General features: G+C 45.6%; 1 protein-coding gene across 7 annotated transcripts in view; it reads left to right on the forward strand.

Moving 5' to 3' along the window:
- The window catches only part of EXOC6B (exocyst complex component 6B), a 308,884-nt gene that overhangs the window by 195,686 nt on the left and 94,725 nt on the right, over positions 1 to 18,473 (forward strand). For 5 of the 7 annotated variants that reach the window (XM_069797267.1, XM_069797251.1, XM_069797220.1 and 2 more), the window contains 4 exons: positions 1,753 to 1,864; positions 4,280 to 4,414; positions 5,527 to 5,706; positions 11,149 to 11,178. In XM_069797267.1, coding sequence (XP_069653368.1) covers positions 1,753 to 1,864; positions 4,280 to 4,414; positions 5,527 to 5,706; positions 11,149 to 11,178 — 457 coding nt within the window. The remainder of the gene's footprint in view (positions 1 to 1,752; positions 1,865 to 4,279; positions 4,415 to 5,526; positions 5,707 to 11,148; positions 11,179 to 18,473) is intronic. The other 2 variants (XM_069797230.1, XM_069797259.1) reach the window with 1 other exon arrangement.

The following is an 18,473-nucleotide window of genomic DNA, read 5'->3' on the forward strand; positions in this document are numbered from 1 at the left end:
TGCGCTTCCCTGCTAAGCAGGAGGAAAATAAACTCACAAGGATCAGCAGTGATGATCTAGAAGAGACCCACACAAAGACTTTGGCTGGTGACATTGAATTTAAATTATCAGGAGCTGGGTCCTGCTGAGCTGCTGGCCCTGCTCTGCTTGCGTCCAACTGGGAAGGAGACAGTGGTCAACCCTTGGCAGGCGTGTAGCTCAGAAAAGCAGACTTCTAAACATCAGGGAAAAGGAAATATTAGAGAAACCTGTTGGGGAGCGCAGCGTGGCGAGCAGCCGCTGGGTGTACAGGGAGTTGTGCAGCTGGGCTTTTCCTTGGGAAAGCTGCAGCAAGACACGGCTTTCTCGGTCTCCTGGAAATACGAGTGTGACTTTGCTCAGAGATGCGAGCAGGGAGCAATATTTGCCACTTCTCCCAGGAATTTGGGGGATTTCAGTGCAATTCTCATGCAGCAGCACAAGGAAGGTCCTGAATAACTTCAAAAATGTCGTCAACTGAAGGATGCGCAGTGCTTGGGGAGGATGGGGCTTTGAGCATTCTGGTCGAGTGGAAGGTATGCCTGCCCATGGCAGGGGGGTTGGAAATAGATGATCTTCAAGGTCCCTTCCAACCCAAACCATTCTATAATTCTATGATGAGTGGGTCCAGGAGGCTGCTGTGGCCACAGGGTTGCTGTTGGAGAAGGCTCAGTCTTGCTTTCCTCAGCATCAGTCACTGATGGACCAGGGCTTGGCTCAGTGCATCTGCTCTAATATTAAACAGGCACAGAAATTCGGGAGGTGTGGGCTGGGCAAAGGCTGGCAGCGCCTATCCCTGCACCAGCAGGCACCCCAATAGCAGCACCCAAACTTCCCCCACCTTGCATGCTGGCGGTGGGGTAACTGCAAGGTTTGCTTTTGCTTCTCCTGTCCATCCCTGCTTTGTAATCTGGCCCATTTGTCAGGTAAAACAGGAGAAGGAGCAAAAGGTCATGGGCTTGGTTTACTGGGAGCATTAAAGTTATTAATGCTTCACAGCCTTCCAGTTGGAAATTTTCTTTGCCCTCAGCTGCTTGTCACTGCGCTGCCAAAGATAAAGCCCCGTGATGTCAAGGCTAATGCAGGGCCAACGACAGATCAAAGGAGCCTGTGCTGGGGTGGGTTTCCAAAACGTCCTTCAGAAAGAAGAGGTTGCACCTTGCTGGTGTGCACGTTGGAGGGGCAGCAGCACTTCAGCAGAAAGCCAAACTCCCAAACTTCACCAATGCTGCAGTTGCAACCATCTGGCAAAGGACACAAACATGTTGCAAGAACTTCCAGTCTGATTTAGTTAAAGAAAAAGCCATGAGAAGGTTGAGAAGGGTATTTTGGGGGGTTGATTTGTTTTTTCCCCCCACTGCAGGTCTTTGATCCCTTTCCCCTTGCGTACTGAATGTGCAAACCCAGCGTTGGGTGCAGCACGGTGGCTTGGCTGCACAGGTTAGTGCCGATGCTGCGGGCAGCTCTTACCCGTGCCGGACCAGCCCCTCTAAGAGGAGAGGCTCAGGGATGTAGGTTTAGTGTTAGTCCCCCTTCCTTACAGACACATGCACAAAAAGGCCTCAATTGTTGGAATTTTGGTATGTATTAGTATGTCGGTGCCTGTAAGCAGTGCAGGGATGATCATGCGTAAGGCAGAAGAGGGTTGGGAAGGAGACTGGATGATGAGGGCTCCAGCTGATTTTCTTTCCATAGAACATTTTCAAAAATCTCTCTTTAAATTCTACTTTTCAGCTCCACTGAAGTTGATGATATGATTAGAAAATCTACAAATCTGCTGCTGACCCGAACGCTGAGCAACTGTTTACAGAATGTCATCAAGAGGAAAAACGTCGGGCTGACAGAGGTAGGACATGGCTTTGAGAAGACCCATTTCCCGAGCAGGGTGACAGAAGGGGGTTTGGTCCCTTGGAACTCCTTACAGGACGTTTAGAGGTGCTGGTTTGGAGCATTGTTAGAAAATATTTGGTTAGAAAACAATAATGGAACCACGCAGCATTGCTATACAAAGCAAGAATCACTATGTTGTTGGAGAGGGGAAGCTTTTTTGCTGTTGCTGTTAGCATTACCTCTCTTGAATTTGCGGAGCATTATATATCTGAATTAAAGTAAGAGGACTTCAAGGAGCACCAGAGAAGAGCCATATGGGAACTGTGAGAGGATGGGGGAGTGGTCCCCATCTACAGGTGATGTTTGAGGCGGTTTCAGCACATTGCTACAGTACAAACTCCAAATCGGTATTTTCTTTTTGTGATCGATACGTTTTTGTGCACAAAGTCAGATTTCTGAAAAGTTTAATGCACATAAATCATGACTGTTTGGGAATGTGTGTGGTACCCAGGGCAGTTTGGATACCTTAGTGGGGACCTCTGTGTGCTGTTATTAAATGAGTAAATACTAATACAGCTGCAGTTGTTTAATTGACTGTCCTATAGAAAAGTGTCGTGTTCTCTGGACACTGTAAATACCCTATGGAGGTGAGTTTTGGAGAGTTTAGTGCATTTACAGAAGTATGTATTTACACACGACGCTTCCTCAGCCCTTTATCTCACAGCCTGGAATCTCTCTGCTCCCTGGGGGCAAATTCCTCTTCCCTCCTGCTCCTCCCAAGGCTCCCTCCACAAAGAGGAATGCAACTCTATCCCTGCACTTCAAGTTTGATAGCTGATCTGGACCAGTAAGTTGTGATGATCAGAGAAGAGGTTTAGGAGGAATTTCACACAGCTGGAAATATCTAATATTTAATTAACTTGAAACTATAGGAAAATATATCATCATCATGATGTTAGGGCTATCTGACACAGGGAAACACAAATGAGCACTTGTTTGAAGGCAAAAATCAAGAACAAAATTAATCCAAGGAATTCAGAAATGAGAAGCCCTCCTAGTTACCTGTGTTGTACATTTCATGGACCAAATACAAAACAAGAGGAGTTCAAATAGTTCATAACTTAATTTCTTAAAAACAAAAACCTGACTGAAATCAAAGAAGAGTTGGCTGGAAGGGACCTCTGGAGGTATCTAGCCCAACCTCCCACTGGAAGTGGGAGCATTGCGCACTTGGATCATGTCAGCTGTGGCTTTCTCTAACCAACTTTTAATTTCTCCGAAACAGAGGTCCCACAGCTTCTCTGGGCACCCTGTTCTAGTTCTGCACTACCTTCTTGATGACTCTTTTTCTTTCTAATATCCAAGCTGAACCTCCCAAACTGTGACCATTGCCCTTTCTCACGTCATCTGGCACTAGCAAGAGTTGGGTGCTGTAATCTCTGTAGTGTTACTTCAATATTTCTGTGCCTGCAACACTTAAATCGCTGATTAATCCATCCCATTCAGAACACTTGCGAGTGTTTTAAAATCATTTCTTTAGAGGAGGTGACTGCGGACTGCCACACCATACTCCAGCAATTAAATTATGTCAATCCAGAGCATTGTAGTGCCTTCTGTGTCTGTAAGAGAGCTGTTTTGGCATGATATCTGAGCTAGATGTTACTTGGGAAGGTTTTGTTATAGCTTATGTTGCACCTTGAAAATATTCATGGCAGTCTGCTCAGAAAAAAGGTATCTGCTTAAGGAATTAATGATGCTTCCAAGTCAGTGATCCTAAAGTGGAAGCCCAGGTTGTTTTGTTCTGGATTGTAAATGTTTGTGTTGATTGACTTCAGCAGAGGCTTTTACTCTGTAGTTGCCTTTAATGTCCCAAAATAGCGCCATGTGAAGGCAGCTGGGAAGACAGCATTAAGAAAATTGCAGATAATGGTGGGTATGATAACCGAAAAGATACCAGGGTGAGATCTGCTGTTCAGCCACACCACCCTCAGAAAAGTAAAACCTTGTAGTTTCTTTGTTAAATGCCTTAGTATGATGTTGTTTAGTGTCACTCAAGGTATGGGTTATTTAGGGTTCATTAGCAGGCAGAATACTTGTGATTTGACATGGCATTTTTTTGTAAGCCTGTTGTATTTGAACTGTGCTGAAATGAGCACTGACTGACAGCTGAATGTAGGAAAGTCATTAAAAAAAAAAAAATCTTTTGTGGTATTAGTGGCTGTCATGGGAAATGCTTTACCCCCCAAATTATCTTTTATTTAAGTTTCTGATGTTGTTAAAGGAGGAGAGCCTCAGAGTGTGTAACAAAGCTTAGTATGTTTGTACAGCATCAGCTTTTCGTGCCAGAAGTTCTTATAAATTGGCATCCATTAACCTGGCACGTCCCTGGCTTCAGGAGCACGACGGTTGAATACCTTTTTTGCCTTTGCAGCTTGTACAGATTATTATAAATACGACCCATTTGGAGAAATCCTGCAAGTTCCTAGAGGAATTCATAACCAATATCACTAATGTACTTCCAGAAACTGTCCACACTACGAAACTCTACGGGACCACAACCTTCAAGGTGAGAAGGCTGGTAGATCCACCTCCAGGGAGTTGCTGTTGATGTTTGGTTGGAGAGTATCTGCTTTCAAAGCGCGTGTGTGGATGTGTGTATGTAGGGAGCTAAGCTGAGCTGAAAGGTAATTTTGTCATATCCTGGGAAGCTTACACCATCAGACCAGCATTTGGGTCTGTCCTTCGGAGCATTGCTTTTGTTGAGATCATAAGCCTTTGTAGCCCTAATTTACAGGCTGTGACTGCAGCACTTATTATCTAAAGGATTAAGCAGCTTTTAAACAAAAGCCTGATTTTTATTTTTTTTAAATGAATTTTCATTTTGCTGTTTGAGCGCCGTACAGTGTTACGCACATCTGGCCATGAACGCAAGCTCTCCTCTTTCATACAAGAGGAGAATAGATTTTCAGAACGTACATTTCTGTATCTTTCCACTCCTTTTAGCATTATCCCCTAAAAATTGGGGCTGGCAGAAACTGCCAGACTTCTCAGTCTTTAAATCTTTAAATCATAACCCAGGAGTGTCCACCCAGATACTTTGTATGAAATCTTAAGGCCATAATTGGGTCAACTGTGGGGTGTCTGAATTGTGTCCTGTGGCTGGAGAGCAGGAGATGGCAACAGCGCTGAGGACTCGAGCAACAGTAGGGAACTGGTTAGGTGGGGTTTGCCCTTGGGATAACTCAGCAGGAGATCAAAGCCCAGTGTCCGCAGGGAAGTCCATTCGTTGTCCCTTCTGGCATCATCCACCTATTTGGCCTAAGGGCGAGTTCTCCTACCCTTATTCTGGCAGAGAGGCTCCTCTGTGCCCTCCTGCACCCCATACTTGCACACGATTTGGTGGGTCTCAACCGTTCCTCTCCCATCTCTCTCTCTTCCATTCTGCACCAGATTTGTCCTCCTGGTCCCCAGGTTGCATCAGAGACAGACACCAGCTTGATCTTTCCTACCGCTGACCTAGTGGCACATGTCCCACCAGTTTGAGCCATGTAGTTGCCTACAGGGGCTTTGTCTTGTGCTACCTTTAGGGCTAAGGTTTGGGTCAGTCTCACGTCCTGTTACTTGTGTAGACTTGTGATACGGAGACTTTGTCCCATGTAACGTCGTCTCGTTCCCCAGGATGCCCGCCATGCTGCCGAGGAGGAGATTTACACTAACCTCAACCAGAAGATAGACCAGTTCTTGCAGCTGGCGGACTACGACTGGATGGCCATGGAGCCCGGCAGCAAGGCCAGCGACTACCTTGTAGATCTCATTGGCTTTCTACGCAGCACGTTTGCTGTGTTCACCCACCTCCCGGTAAGCCACCTCCACCAATTTGCTTTCTTTTTTGGTCTGAGGAGCACGTGGGCATCTGATGGTGCTGTTGAAACTAATGGTTGCTCAGGCTTTATGGAGTGTGATGGAAATGGGGCCTTGGACTGTCAAGTGTTATGAAATAACAAATCTATTTTTAAAGCAAGCTATTTCATGTGTTTCCAGAAGCTGGGCTTCAGTGAGAGTCTCCCTAAGTATTTGCAAGTCTGCTTATATGTGGATGAGGGAAATATCACAGTCCACCATGTAAAAGCAGGGTCATAATTCACTAGCCACCTATATTTTAGATTTGTTAACTTCCAGCTTAATGGACATTCAAGATTTTTTTTCAAGAGATCCCAGTACGAGGGTGTCTATTATTTGAACTGCAGATACATTTCCAAATGTTTGTCAAGTCACTGGATGCCTTACATCAAAATATTGCTCTGTTGGAAGGCAGCATATGTTTCTTTCTTTTCTCTGCTGTCTAAAATATGCCTGTGTTTATGCTGTTATTGCGATCAAAAAATGTATTTTATGTTGTTTTTTGCAGTTGGCTGAGTAGTGTCCCGTTGAATAGGAAAAAAATAATCATCAGGGAGTTTCGTTTTTGCTCAAACAGCTTTTTTCCTTTAAATAAGATTTGTTCTGAGCTGTCTGGATATATACTTACGAGTATCTTCAATCAGCAGGTATTTTGAAATAGCAAATCCACTGAACACTGTGTTTGTCCTAAAAGCAATTTCAGATCTTTCTTCTTTCCTGGACTGTTATTTATTTGTTGTTACTGGGTGCCCAGGATGATAGTACACCGGCACACACTGGGCATCTTTCATGAGCTTGACTATAAACAGGAAGAAAAGACTAATAATACACAATGGCAGTTTCCTTCACTCCATTCTGCTTGTTTATGCCACTGTGATTGCTCTACTGGAAGGATGTTCAAGCCCTCCAGAGCTGTTTTAGGAGGCGTTACAGCCGCAAAACTGTGCAGCTTTCTGCATGGCTCCTGTCTTTTGGCCTTCTCTGTCACAGCAGGAAGATTTGGTAGCACGATGGAAATGAGGACCGATTTGCTGTGGATGGAGAAGACGCCAAAGGAGAAATGAAAGTGGCTTTCCCTGTTCTCTGTACCTGGAGGTGGTGTTGAGGAGAAGGTGCTTTCTTGGCTCTGTTATCACTGGAACAAACTGCTAAATAAAGAGTTGCCTCCCGTGCAGAGAGGTTGGAAGGGCTTTCATCCATCTTCTTGTTCAGGCCAGGTTTATTGCCAGAACGTCCCCTCCGCGTTGGCAGTCCTGAACAGCGTGGCTGGTGGCCATGCGAGCAGGCGTAGGGCACATGCCCTCTGGAGTCAGGAGGTGCTTGGAGATGGCTGGATTCCTCAGCTGCTGGATTTCTCCTTAAAAAAGGAGATGTGGCTGCACAGGGGTGGTTTATCGCCTGGAGACCACTTCCACAAATCATACTGGGAGTACTTAATGCAAGCAAGTAATGGAATTTGACAGGGAGATTGGTCTCTGCACCAGACCATGAAGCATGGCTAGCAGGAGAGATGAGGATGGGGAGAGATGCCCACAATGATTTATGAGATGGACCTGGGGTGATTTATCTTCCTTAAATATTAATATTTCCTTTTTGAGTGAGTCAAAATTGTTTTGGAGACTGGGAGGACAGCTAATTGGTCTAAAAAAGACCGAGACACATGGAAGCAGCCTTTTCTCTTCCAGAACTGGATTAGAAAGGACCCAGCTGAGGAGAAGGCTGTTTGCATTTGCACTGCAGCACCTTATCTTCAAAGCAATGCATGGCAGTGATCCTCCCGACAGCCTCGTGAGACAGGGGAGGCAAGTCATTCAGATGCTGCAATCTGATTTGTGAAGCTGTAGACCTGGTTCAATGGTTTGTAGGAGATGTAGGTCTGGGATTTTTTTGTATATATTGGAGTTTCTTCCTTTAGAGGAGTGCTATGAAGATGCCGTCACTGAACATTGCTGATGGGTCCCTGCGTACCCTTGCAGGCAATGGTGGGTGAGAGCAAGTGAGGAACAATCAGGGTACATCTGAAAGGCACCCAGCTCCTTTGGTGTCTCTGTTGGTTCGTTCGTGGGTTAAAGGGTCTTTTTCCAGTGGCTTATTTAGAAACACATTAAAATTTCTGCGCTTTGCTAAACAAATTGTGGGAGATAAGGTGTGTAGAAGCCCACATCTGTCTAAAGCAATGCAGAAAAATGGCAGAGATGTTTGTGAAAGCCCCAGAAATGTGGGATGAGCTTCACTGGTGAAAGGAAAGAGTGAGAGGGGTTCGAAGAGGGAAGGAACTATCTCCAAAAATGGTGAATTGTTAAGTAAAAGAGGATATTGCAGGATTGCTAGTGGCAAGGTAGAGCTGTTTCTGTACTGCTGGTCCAAGTTCAGCCCAAATCATTAGCACTATAGCGTTACGATCTAGGGGGAGTTGCTGCCCTGTTTGAAATGAGTTTGCAGCCTGGTCCAGCTATAAAATACAGGATTTCCACACTGCCAGTACCTCATGAAGAAAAGTAAGTGACTGTGCACCATCCTTGGAGGGGCATCCTTGGATGAGGCATCCTCGGAGCATCTTTTCATTCCTAGAAGTGGGCGCAGTGCAACACCGTCCCTTCCTGTTCTCATGTCCTTTGCTGGTTTGGAAATACCCCAGTCTTCCAGAGCTGATAATCTGGTACCTTTGGGTTGAATTTACACAATTTTTAAAAAGTTAAAAGTGTTCTCCTAGTATTGGAACTTGGAGAAGTTTTTTAGAAGAAAAGAGTGGCAGTCTCAGGAGATGACTAAGTGGCAGGAGCTGAGCTACTCATCTGCCTTTTGTCATGACGGTAATTACACCAACAAAAACCTTCACCTGCTGATCAAAGAAACTCAGCCTGGGCATGTTGACGGTTACTGTGCTAAAATTACACCAACAAAAAGCGCTGTCCTGTAATAGAATGGAGCCGAAAGTCCTGAGCCTGCAAAAATGCAGGCGGCTCCTTAACATGATGGGTGTGAGTAATCCCATTGTCTCGGACGGGGCTGCTCGTCTGCAGGAAACCTTTCTGGGGTCAAGGCTCCAGCTTGCTGCAAGGCAGATCAAATAGCCTTGAAGGGTCCGGTTGACTCCAGTCAACGTTTCAGAGAGGGGGTGAAGAGGAGCAGAGATGCTGAGTGAGCTAAAAGGTGACTCTGAGTCAAGATTTGGGCGTTAGGTTTTGTGTTTCCCTTTTTGGATACGTGAGGCTGAATTTTTCCTCTGTTTATTGGGGGGCATCCCAGATTGGTTGAGGTTGGAAGGGACCTCTGGAGGCCATAGAATCATAGAACAGGTTGGGTTGGAAGGGACCTTTAAAGGTCATCTGGTCCAAACCCCCTATGATAAGCAGGGACATCTTCAACTCGATCAGGTTGCTCAGAGCCCCGTCCAACCTGACCTTGAATTTTTCCAGGGATGGGGCATCGACCACCTCTCTGGGCAACCAGCTCATCTGGTCCAACCCTCCTGCTCAAGCAGGAAAAATAACCCAGACCAAAGCTAGTCCTGGTTTGTGGAGTGGCACAGTCTCTGCTTTCTCTAGTGTTCAAGCAGGAATTGCAATCCCTATTTTTTCCTTTAGAGCATCAGAGTAGACATTGTGGGAGGCGGTGAAAACCGCTTGGTATTAAGAATCCCTGGAATCGATTTGCTTTTTGCAGCTTTGCTTTGGGACACTGAGCCCCCATCTGCAAAGGGCATGCTGGTGGGTACAGTGTGTGCTGGGGGGGAGGAAAAGTTCATGGTGAAGTTAACGGGGTTTTGGTGCATACCACTGCTGCATGAAATTTTCATGGTGGTTTAGAGCCACAATTCGAAAATGCTCCGCTAAGTGCCCAAAATGTCTCAAAGCAAATAACACGCTGGTGGAAATCAAAGCATAATTAACATTTGGCTTCAAGGCTGCCCTCTTCCTGCGTTAACCAGGGAGAGTTGGTTACTGCTGCTTCTGAGCTTATTAACATGGGATGCTCGGGCCTCCTTTAAAAGAAAATACTTTTTTTTAAGAAAAAAAAAAAAAACACCTTTAAAAAATAACCCCGTATTTTAGAAAAAAAAAAAAAGGTGGTTTCTGGTTTTCAGCAAGTAAAGGGCCATGGCCTCAAAAATTAACATTTCCAGCATAATACTTTCAAAAGAATGACTGAAAAAGCCTTTTGTCTTTGATGGCTGATTGTTGTTTTTATTTCTTGTTAGACAAGTTAATGTAAATCGCATTGACAGGGCTACTCCAAACACACTGATTTGTTGACATTAAGCTTCTCAAAGATGGAGGGTTGTGTCAACACCTACAGTGAACTGTCAGGTTAACAAAGCAAGGATGTTTTCTTGGGGGAGGGGAGCAGAGTTGGGGAAAGGGGGGGGTGTTTTGTTTTTATTTTAAGTTTCCTTTAATCCTCTGTTAGTCTTGTATCTTGATAACCTCCTTTGGAAGGTAATCAGGGCAGGTCAAGAGGTGATGCTAACCCGGGAAGAGGAAGCAATCTTTCAGCGATCGAACAAACTCTAACCTCTGCCGTCTTGAGCGGTTCAGCGTGAACTCTCTGCAAAGGGGTTTTTGGGTTGGGGTTTTTTTGGTTTTTTTTTTTCTCTTTTGTGCTTATTTTTGCCAGATGGCAGGCACAGATTTCAGCTGGAGCAGTGCGAATGCCGTGGCCGCTCTGCCTGCAACGTTTTTGCCTTATTCACCATATTGGCATCTCTTCCCAGTTGCGAATGAATACGCCAGCCCCAGCAGCTCTTGCTTTGGTAGAAAGAGCTTTGGAAGTGTTTATTTTCTTTTTAAAGAGAACGATTACCTCTGTTTTTATTTAAAAAGCCAAATCCCTCTATAATATTTTAAAAGGCAAGACACTGTGCATGGAAGTAAAATGCCTTGAACTTTGCACCAACCACAGCCTTGACCACATTGGGAGGAACCCAAGTGGAAAATAACCGTCACGAAAACATCATATGAGCACCAAAGACACTTTCTTTAGATTTGCAAGAGTCCTGTCCGTGCTTAGGTGATGTCCCCTTGCCCTCGGAAGAGCTCGGCAAGTTTTTCTGGGGCTCCCCCCTGCTGTCACTCATTAGGGTTTGACATCCATCACCTCCATCTTACAGGTGGGAAAGCAGAGGCATGTCGGTGTTGACTTGCAGAACATACTTAATAGCAATAAAACTGGTCTTGTGGTACTTTGATTTCCTCCTCATCCTCCTTAGACCAGGTTCAGGGAACCCATATTTTGCTTTTTTAATACTCTGCCAACTGCCCAGCAGCTGGTGCCTCGGCTGGAGCGTTGATGGGTTGTAGGCAACTATGGGTGGTGACCGATGTGTGTTTTCTGCCTTTCTCGCTGTTGCTTTGCTCTCTTCTGCGTTTGACTTTAAACTCCCTGTGTTGTCCTCTGTAGGGGGATGTAGATGTCCACTCTACAATGTCGGTGAGTACAAGACTGTGTGTCGTGCGCGTTTGGTCTGCTCTGCTCGCACCTCAAATGTTAGAAGGTGAGTTGAACCAGAAAAGGTCCTTAGTCTCAGAAGGGAGGAAAGGAAAAGACTGAGTAGAAGTTTAAATCAATAGGATAACTAAGAGACCGGGGGAAAGGGTTTCCTTCCAGACAGGTCACTCACAAGCGTGCTGTGGCAGTAGCATTGCTAAATTGTTGCTTTTAGAGCACGTCGCATTTAACTGGCTCCTTTTATGCCCCATGCATCCCTAAATGTGCGGGGAATTAGGGGAAATGCCTGTTATTAGGGAAAGCATGATGGGATCTTCAATCTCCGCTTGAAAGAGAAACGATCTTTGTAAAATCTACCCCCCCTCGCTCCCTGTATTTTGTTCAGACAAATGCCCCGTGGGGATTTCAGCCTGACGTTCCTCCTGGTCTAAGTGCTCTGACCCAGGGCTTGGACCGCTAAGCCTTCCCTCTGGCTAGAGAGGTAGAGTAGTATTTTATCCACAAAATAGTGTGGGTTCTTGACATTTACTATCTCCCTGTTTGGATTAGGGCAATTAGCACAAAGAAAGCAAAGGAGACCTTTCGGACCTGCCTTCTGGTTCAACGAACCCCTCTAATTGTTGTCATTTCTGCTTGTTTCATGTGCGGGAGAAAAAGCCGTGGCATTTCTGCGGATAGATCGCAAACAAAGTGCTCTCGAGCTACCTTGTTTCCTCTATTCCCATGTCTGCAAGCCAAAGGCACGTGTGAGCAAAGCGTGCCTCGTTTTTTTTGTTGGTGCAGCCCTGCTCGACGCGGTTGTGCGGTGTGAGATGCGGCCGGCGTGGAGGCGTAGCCTCTACCCCAGCTTCTGCTTTTCCGCCTTTAACCCCTGCTCTTCGTTTTAATGCTGAGCTGCCATGGTAGTATTGATATTTCATGCCGCGGTTGGATGCTTGTACCCCTTTTCCTGGAAACTGAGCATAGCTAAGCCTTGAGTATTTGCAGGCTCCGGGCACCTGGGGGTTTCTAAGTCAACACTGAGGTCTCAAATCAACGCCAGCTTCTGGAAAGAAAGAGCCTTGTTAAAGCAATTTGAGGCCAGCTTCCATCAAAGCCGTGGCTCGGTTGCTGGCAGGACTGCGGGAGCTGCCCGTGCCGCCGGGGAGCGGGCAGGGATGCTTCGGGCATCCCCCCGCGGCCGCGGGTTTCCAGGAGCGGTGTTGAATGTCGACCGTCCTATGTGGTGTCCTTAGGGTGTACCCTAAGAGAGACAGATGCAGAAACTGGTATTGCCTCTGGCTTTTCAAGACTTTCAATCATTTAGAAGCCAGATGTATTTATTTCTTTAATTGAATCCAGTGCCTAGACAGCTATGGAGTCAGCTTCCTATGGAGAGGGGTGCATTAGTTTCATTAAGGTAAATCAATGAAAAATAATACCTGGAGGTCCCCTGGAAAGGGTCAGGAGTGGAGTAATCCCTTTATATGGTGAGACTTTGCTAGCTTGCTCTTAGTTGGTTTTGTTTTTAACTGCAACGGATTCTAATTTTCCTTTTAACCCCTCTAATTTTCTGTTCTCTAGGTAGTTTGTATTAATTGGTGGAAATAAATCACTAATCCGTCTGTCTAAAAGAGATTGAAAAATAAAAATCTGATTGCACAAAATAGCAGGACAAAGGAGTTATTGTAACGGAGTTTAAAATGTCCGGTGGGAAGTAGTTGTGGCTAATCCTGGAAGTTTCTTGGCGTTGTAGATACAGACACACATAAAAGCGAGTTGCCTGGGATGCAGACATGGACAGGGCATGAGCAGCATCCAAAATCCTCCCTGTACGGTCCTCAGGGGCTTCCTCTGCTCTCCAGAGGTGATCCCGAGTCTCTTGGGAGGTTGCTCGGACCAGCTAGCCCTGAAGGTTGGGCAAAATGCCCGTAAAACGAGGGTGCCTTGGTGGGGAGAAGAGGGGCTGGTGACTGGAGCAGCGCTTGCATGGCTGTGTGGTCCTGTGCTGCCCGCCTTGCTGCGGTCTGCTGGCTGTGCATTGCTTTCCTGGTCTTCTCAAGTGTCTCCAAAATCCCAAATACTCACCAAAATGAAGGGGTCGAAACAAGAACTAATGGTTGCTTTAAAGCAAGGAGCAAAGCATTCAAATACGGTGGATTTAGCTTTGTTGGCTGGGGAGAAGGCTGACCTCTGATTAACCCAGGAGCGCTAGTTAACTCGAATCCGGGTAAGCCAAGTTATCTTGTAATTACATGGTTTCTTGTCTGCTTTCAGCACTTTCAAAATTAATTGAAGCTAAAATGCCCAGTCCCATAAATCCTTTAAACCAGGGTGTGCACGCTTCCCTAGGTATTGCTTCCCTTTGTGTAGTCACCTTGGCATGTTTGGCTTTGATTTTTATTTTACAAACTTAGATTTATAAAGCTATTTTATGCTTACTTTTGCATGCACGTACATAGACAAAGAATCAGATGTGCAGTGCGGGGAATTTGGCAGCTGAAAATCCATCCTCAGTGTAGGGAATCCAAACATGCCTGCCGCCTCCTGCACCAGAGCCCCAGCATGTACCTTCCAAAAACCCTAACAGAAGTTAAAGTATGGGTGGGTTTTTTCCCCTTTAGGCTCAAATTTAAGCGAAACTAATAGACTTCGCAATTTTATGCTTTCCTCTTATTTCATCCACCGGCAACCTGAAATCTTGTAAGGCTCTTCTTAAGTTGTGAACGTGCAAAGGAATGTTGATGAACACCACGTCTGCTTCCAAAGCCCCCAACTATCTTCCTTAACCTACCCATGGGAGGAGAACCGCCTGCCCTAGAGGAGCCCAACCTTCAAGTGCAATGTCCTTTGGGGTCCCCGCGCAGGGACCACTTGAATTGAGGTTGCATGGAGAAGCGTTGGGAGCTCATGCCCATCATTCGGAGCCGGTAGCCACATGAGCACGGTCGAGTGCTGTTGGTGCAGTTGGAGTGGCCGCAATTAAGGACGTGTCGTTTCGTGACCGTCATGGTGGTACCTTTACACAGGGATACGTTCTCCCTGGATCTTGCAGCCTAGGTTAGACGTAATAGCGAGAGAGAGCAAGAAAAGTATTTAAAAGTGCAGATCCTTATGGATTTCTCATGATCGCCATGGTCTTTCTTCATTGAGTTTCGTGAATGGCATTAAAAAAGGAGAGCCCAATGGGTTAATTAAAAAACAAGATAACAGTAATTTCTACAGCTTTCACCATCCATCCATCTTTTTCTTTTCTCTGTTTTTCAACTATAACGTCTCAATATTGAAAATGGAAATTTAATGTAAGATTTAGATTTTGGAAAAATGTAAAACGAGCTGAAGTTTCATACGCTGTTTGTGTTGGTCACTCAGTAATCAGCTCTGCTTGGAAAAAAAATCTGAATTGAGCATTGATGGCTCATGGAGTGGAAATGGAGTGGGTGGGATTTGGTTTGGTTTTTTTTGTTTTTGTTTTTGTTTTGAGCTCATCCTTTTTTCCAGTCTGTTCAACATCTGGGCCTTAAGTCATGTATTAGTTGCGTTTCCAACAGGCGGCCGAACGTCACGGCAACATGCCGACCCTTCCTTTGGCATCTCGGCAAGCAGAAATCTGCGTAAATGAGGAATCTGAAGCGTCCATGTGTGTGCGAAGGGTGAGAAACCCTTGGTGTCAGTGTGTCAAAGGGCTCCACTGCGAGGATGAGTGCAGTGTGCTCCAAGCCTCAAGATCTTTCCCCTTTTAGTTTTAACATCAAATTATAATTATAAAATTATAGCAAAGATGAAGCAATTCAGTTCACTCTCTTTAAGTCTTCCTACTGCCATAATTGGCAGATGCTTTGCCCTGATAAATCAGCAGAAAGAAGTATGGTTCTAGCTCTTCGTATGTTAGGGAAAAAATAAAAAAAAAATCTGTATTTAATCAGCTTTTTGTTTCCAAAATGGCAGCTGCTTTGTATTTAATGGAAAATCAGGCTCTTCCCAATGGAAAGAATGTTATTCCCAAAGCGAATACAAAAGAAAATAAAAGCCACAAAAGAGGAGGATGAAATATGTCTTTTTTTTTTTTTTTCCCTCGTTCATTCCAGTTGTGGAGCCGCGCGCTCCGATCATGGTCGGGCCATGGCTCTGGTTTGCGTCAAGTAACTCGGAAAGTCTCAGCCCATGGACACAGGCACCAGGAGAGAGCCTTGCTCCACATAAGGAGGCACAAATAGGACCGAGAAAAATTAGGGCTACTTCATGCTTCTTGTGTATATATAGAGACTCGTTAAATGCAGGTTATTTATGGGTTTAATTCCTTTGCAGGCTGAGATGTCTCTGCTGTCGGAGCACCACGTTTTTTCCTTGACACCTCTTGTTGCAGGGTCTTGGTGTCTTCTTCAGAGGTGAATGATCTTTGTGGAGACCCAAGTGGTGAGCACAGGAGGAGGAGAAAACTGAGGAGCATAAAACCCGTGCCTTGTCCAAGCCCACCCAGCAAGTCCACGGGTCGCTGTCCTCTCCCAGGGGTTGCAGTGAATTTACAGCATTGTCCTTTCTTGGTCTGCTGCTCGTGTTTGCTTGCAGTGTTTTCTCTGAAGCACATCTGAATATTGGAAAATTAATATTCAGTGCTCGGGGAGGCTGCCAAACTGCCACCGTGGCAAATCAAACGCCCCAGGTTTGTACAATTCGGTTTAGGGTTCCCTCCTGCTGCTGGGCCAGGGGTGTTGAGCCACGCTGTGGAGATACCCTCGGGGGGAAGGAAAAGCGGTTTGAGCTGTCATGACGTGCTTTGTCTGTGTATTTTGGGTTTTGTGTGAATTTTGGTAGCTGCTTCTCTGCTGGCCCCTGCACCTCTCTGTCTCCTGATGCTGTTTGCAGCGCAAGAAGGCAACGCAGGTGTTTGCAGTGCAGCTCGTAACAGCGTGGAGTGTTTTAGAGAGCAGGTGGATGGGACTTTCTTATCTTCAGTTGTTTAAAAAAGAGGGTCATGTAAAGAAAGCAGAAGGCAGCAGGTTTGGAATGGGAGTTTGATGCCACGGGCTGAACCTCCAGCCTGGTGGGAGAGTCGGGATCATATGGGTGTGCGATTAATGAGAGCCTCTGCAGTTAAATCAAGTGGCTAACAAGGATAAAGCATATAGTTCCCAGCATTTCTCACAGCATAATGCTATCGCATGCCTAACCTGGACTGGCAGAAATTGCTTTCCCACCCATGTTCTGCGTGAAGGTCCTTGCACAGATCTCTGAAGCATCTCAGGAGGCCAGACGGCAGCTGGATGCTTCAATGCAGGCGCTGCTCATTTTGGGTGAGCCGGGCTCTGCACACAACTGTTTCCATGCTATAGACTTTAAAAAAAGCAGTTAATTAAAAATATCCTGCCATGCATTTGGATGGTGTGCAAGGAAAAAGATGCAGATCTTGGAATCCTCTATTTCCTTGGCATTTTTTGCATATGTGTATATGCAAAAAAAAACGCCCTAGCAGCCTCCCAGTGTAAGATTTACTGCAAACTGCTGAGCGTCTACAAAAAGACCTTTGCCCAGTTGTGTGTTTGTGTGTGCCTCCGTAAGGCTTCAAAGAAACTGCCCAATGCTCAGTTGCAACAGCTGTGTCCCGAGGTACTTCCCTTCTCCACCCCCTGCCCTTCCTTCTATTTATTTATTTTCCTATTTTAAAAAAAAAAAAAAAAAAAGGAAAAAGTAGATGTCGCTTGTTGACTCTGACAGCGCAAAGTGAAGGAAAAATCTTGTGTTCCTGTGCATGCTCTTATCCTGGATCCTCTATATCCTGGATCCCACGATTACATGTGGTTACAAAATCTTTGAGTTGTGCTTTTGCTACTGGGTGTATTCACTCCTGCTTGTAAGCAAGTAGGTGCAGTTCGTAGTGCCAAGCCCCCTTGATGCCTACGTAGGAAAAACCTTGCCATGGAGCTGGTTACTCCACAAATTAAGTGTCATTTGGTTACAGACCAAAAAAACCCAAACCGAATAAAATAACATTATTTAAAAAAAAAAAAAACCAAAACAAAAAACCCCCAAGCACTTCCAGATCTGTCTGTGGGAGCTGGTTGTGACCATCACCCCTGATGTGATTTCTGCTGTGCTGCTCTGTATGAGAGCCTTGAGTGTCCCACCAGCTTCAGCCAAAATAGTCTCCAGCTGTTGACCTTGGGCATCTTCAACACAACCAAACTGTTACGGTTTTTCCTCTTTTATTGGAATGTGAGGGGGTTTGTATCAGGCTGCAGCGGTCAGCGTAACTGGCTGGTTTATTTTTTGTGCGGTGAGGATAATTGCTGTATTTGCTTTTTTTTCGCTTTTCTTTTTTATTTGTCTGTTGCCTCTAAGCTTCTGTTGGGAGTTCAGCTTTGCCATGTGTTTGTCTTGCTGCCGTATCTGTGACAGCCTGTTTTCCCTTTAATGCTCAAAATAGAATATAAGTGGTAAATGTTTACTTCTGAAAATGACACCCCGTCGATTTTTCTAAATACCTCTGGAAGACAGCCACTTAAATGTGGGCTTGCGCTCAGCTTTCGCATGAGTTTGAAAGCAATCCCACTTCACGCAGAGGATGGTGGCCTTCCAGGTTGGTTGGAGCAACTGCTCTTTTTGCTCTTCAGATGCCATCAGCTTTCCAGGTGAGTGGATCTTTGTACAAGACGAATTTCACCCGAAATTGTATTAGTTGGCACTGCTTTAAGGTGTTGCTCTTCATAGGTTTACTATGGTGACCCTGAGATATTTCAGTGGTGGAGGGCTGTCTCTTGAACCAAGCTGTTGTGTGATAGGGATGGTCAAAGTCATCAGAAGACCAAAATCCCAATTTCACTCAGAAAAGGCTACAACAGTACCTTGGTGGTGATAGTCTGTTTAAATCTGGTGATTTGCTAAAGGCAATGAAGCTTCTTCCACAGATGACTACAACCTGCCCTGCTCCCAGCCCAAGTAATCAGGTGTAGAGGGGAGGGGAGCAACGCCTGCAGCTTGTCCTGCAGAGAGCATCGGTCCTCCTCCTGAACCAGAAACTGTCGTTCATCGGGTCACTTTTGGCATGGCAGATCCTGCTGAAAAAGAGGCCCTTCTTATTCCTGGTAAAGCAAGGCACAGATGCCTATCCCGTTCACTGCGAGTAGCAGGATGGATTTTGTAGCTGTTGGAAGGGAGACTGTTGACATGAAGGCGGTGCCATTGACCATTCCAGTAGGTCCCAGCTGTGCATTGAATCCGAAATGCCTTCCTCAAAGAAATGTGTGTGCAGTCATTGTCTTTCCTTCAATAAGTTTGGGCATCAGGAAACCTTTAACTTT

This window comes from Haliaeetus albicilla, chromosome 1 (genome assembly GCF_947461875.1).
Source record: "Haliaeetus albicilla chromosome 1, bHalAlb1.1, whole genome shotgun sequence".
Classification (NCBI taxonomy): Eukaryota; Metazoa; Chordata; class Aves; order Accipitriformes; family Accipitridae; genus Haliaeetus; species Haliaeetus albicilla.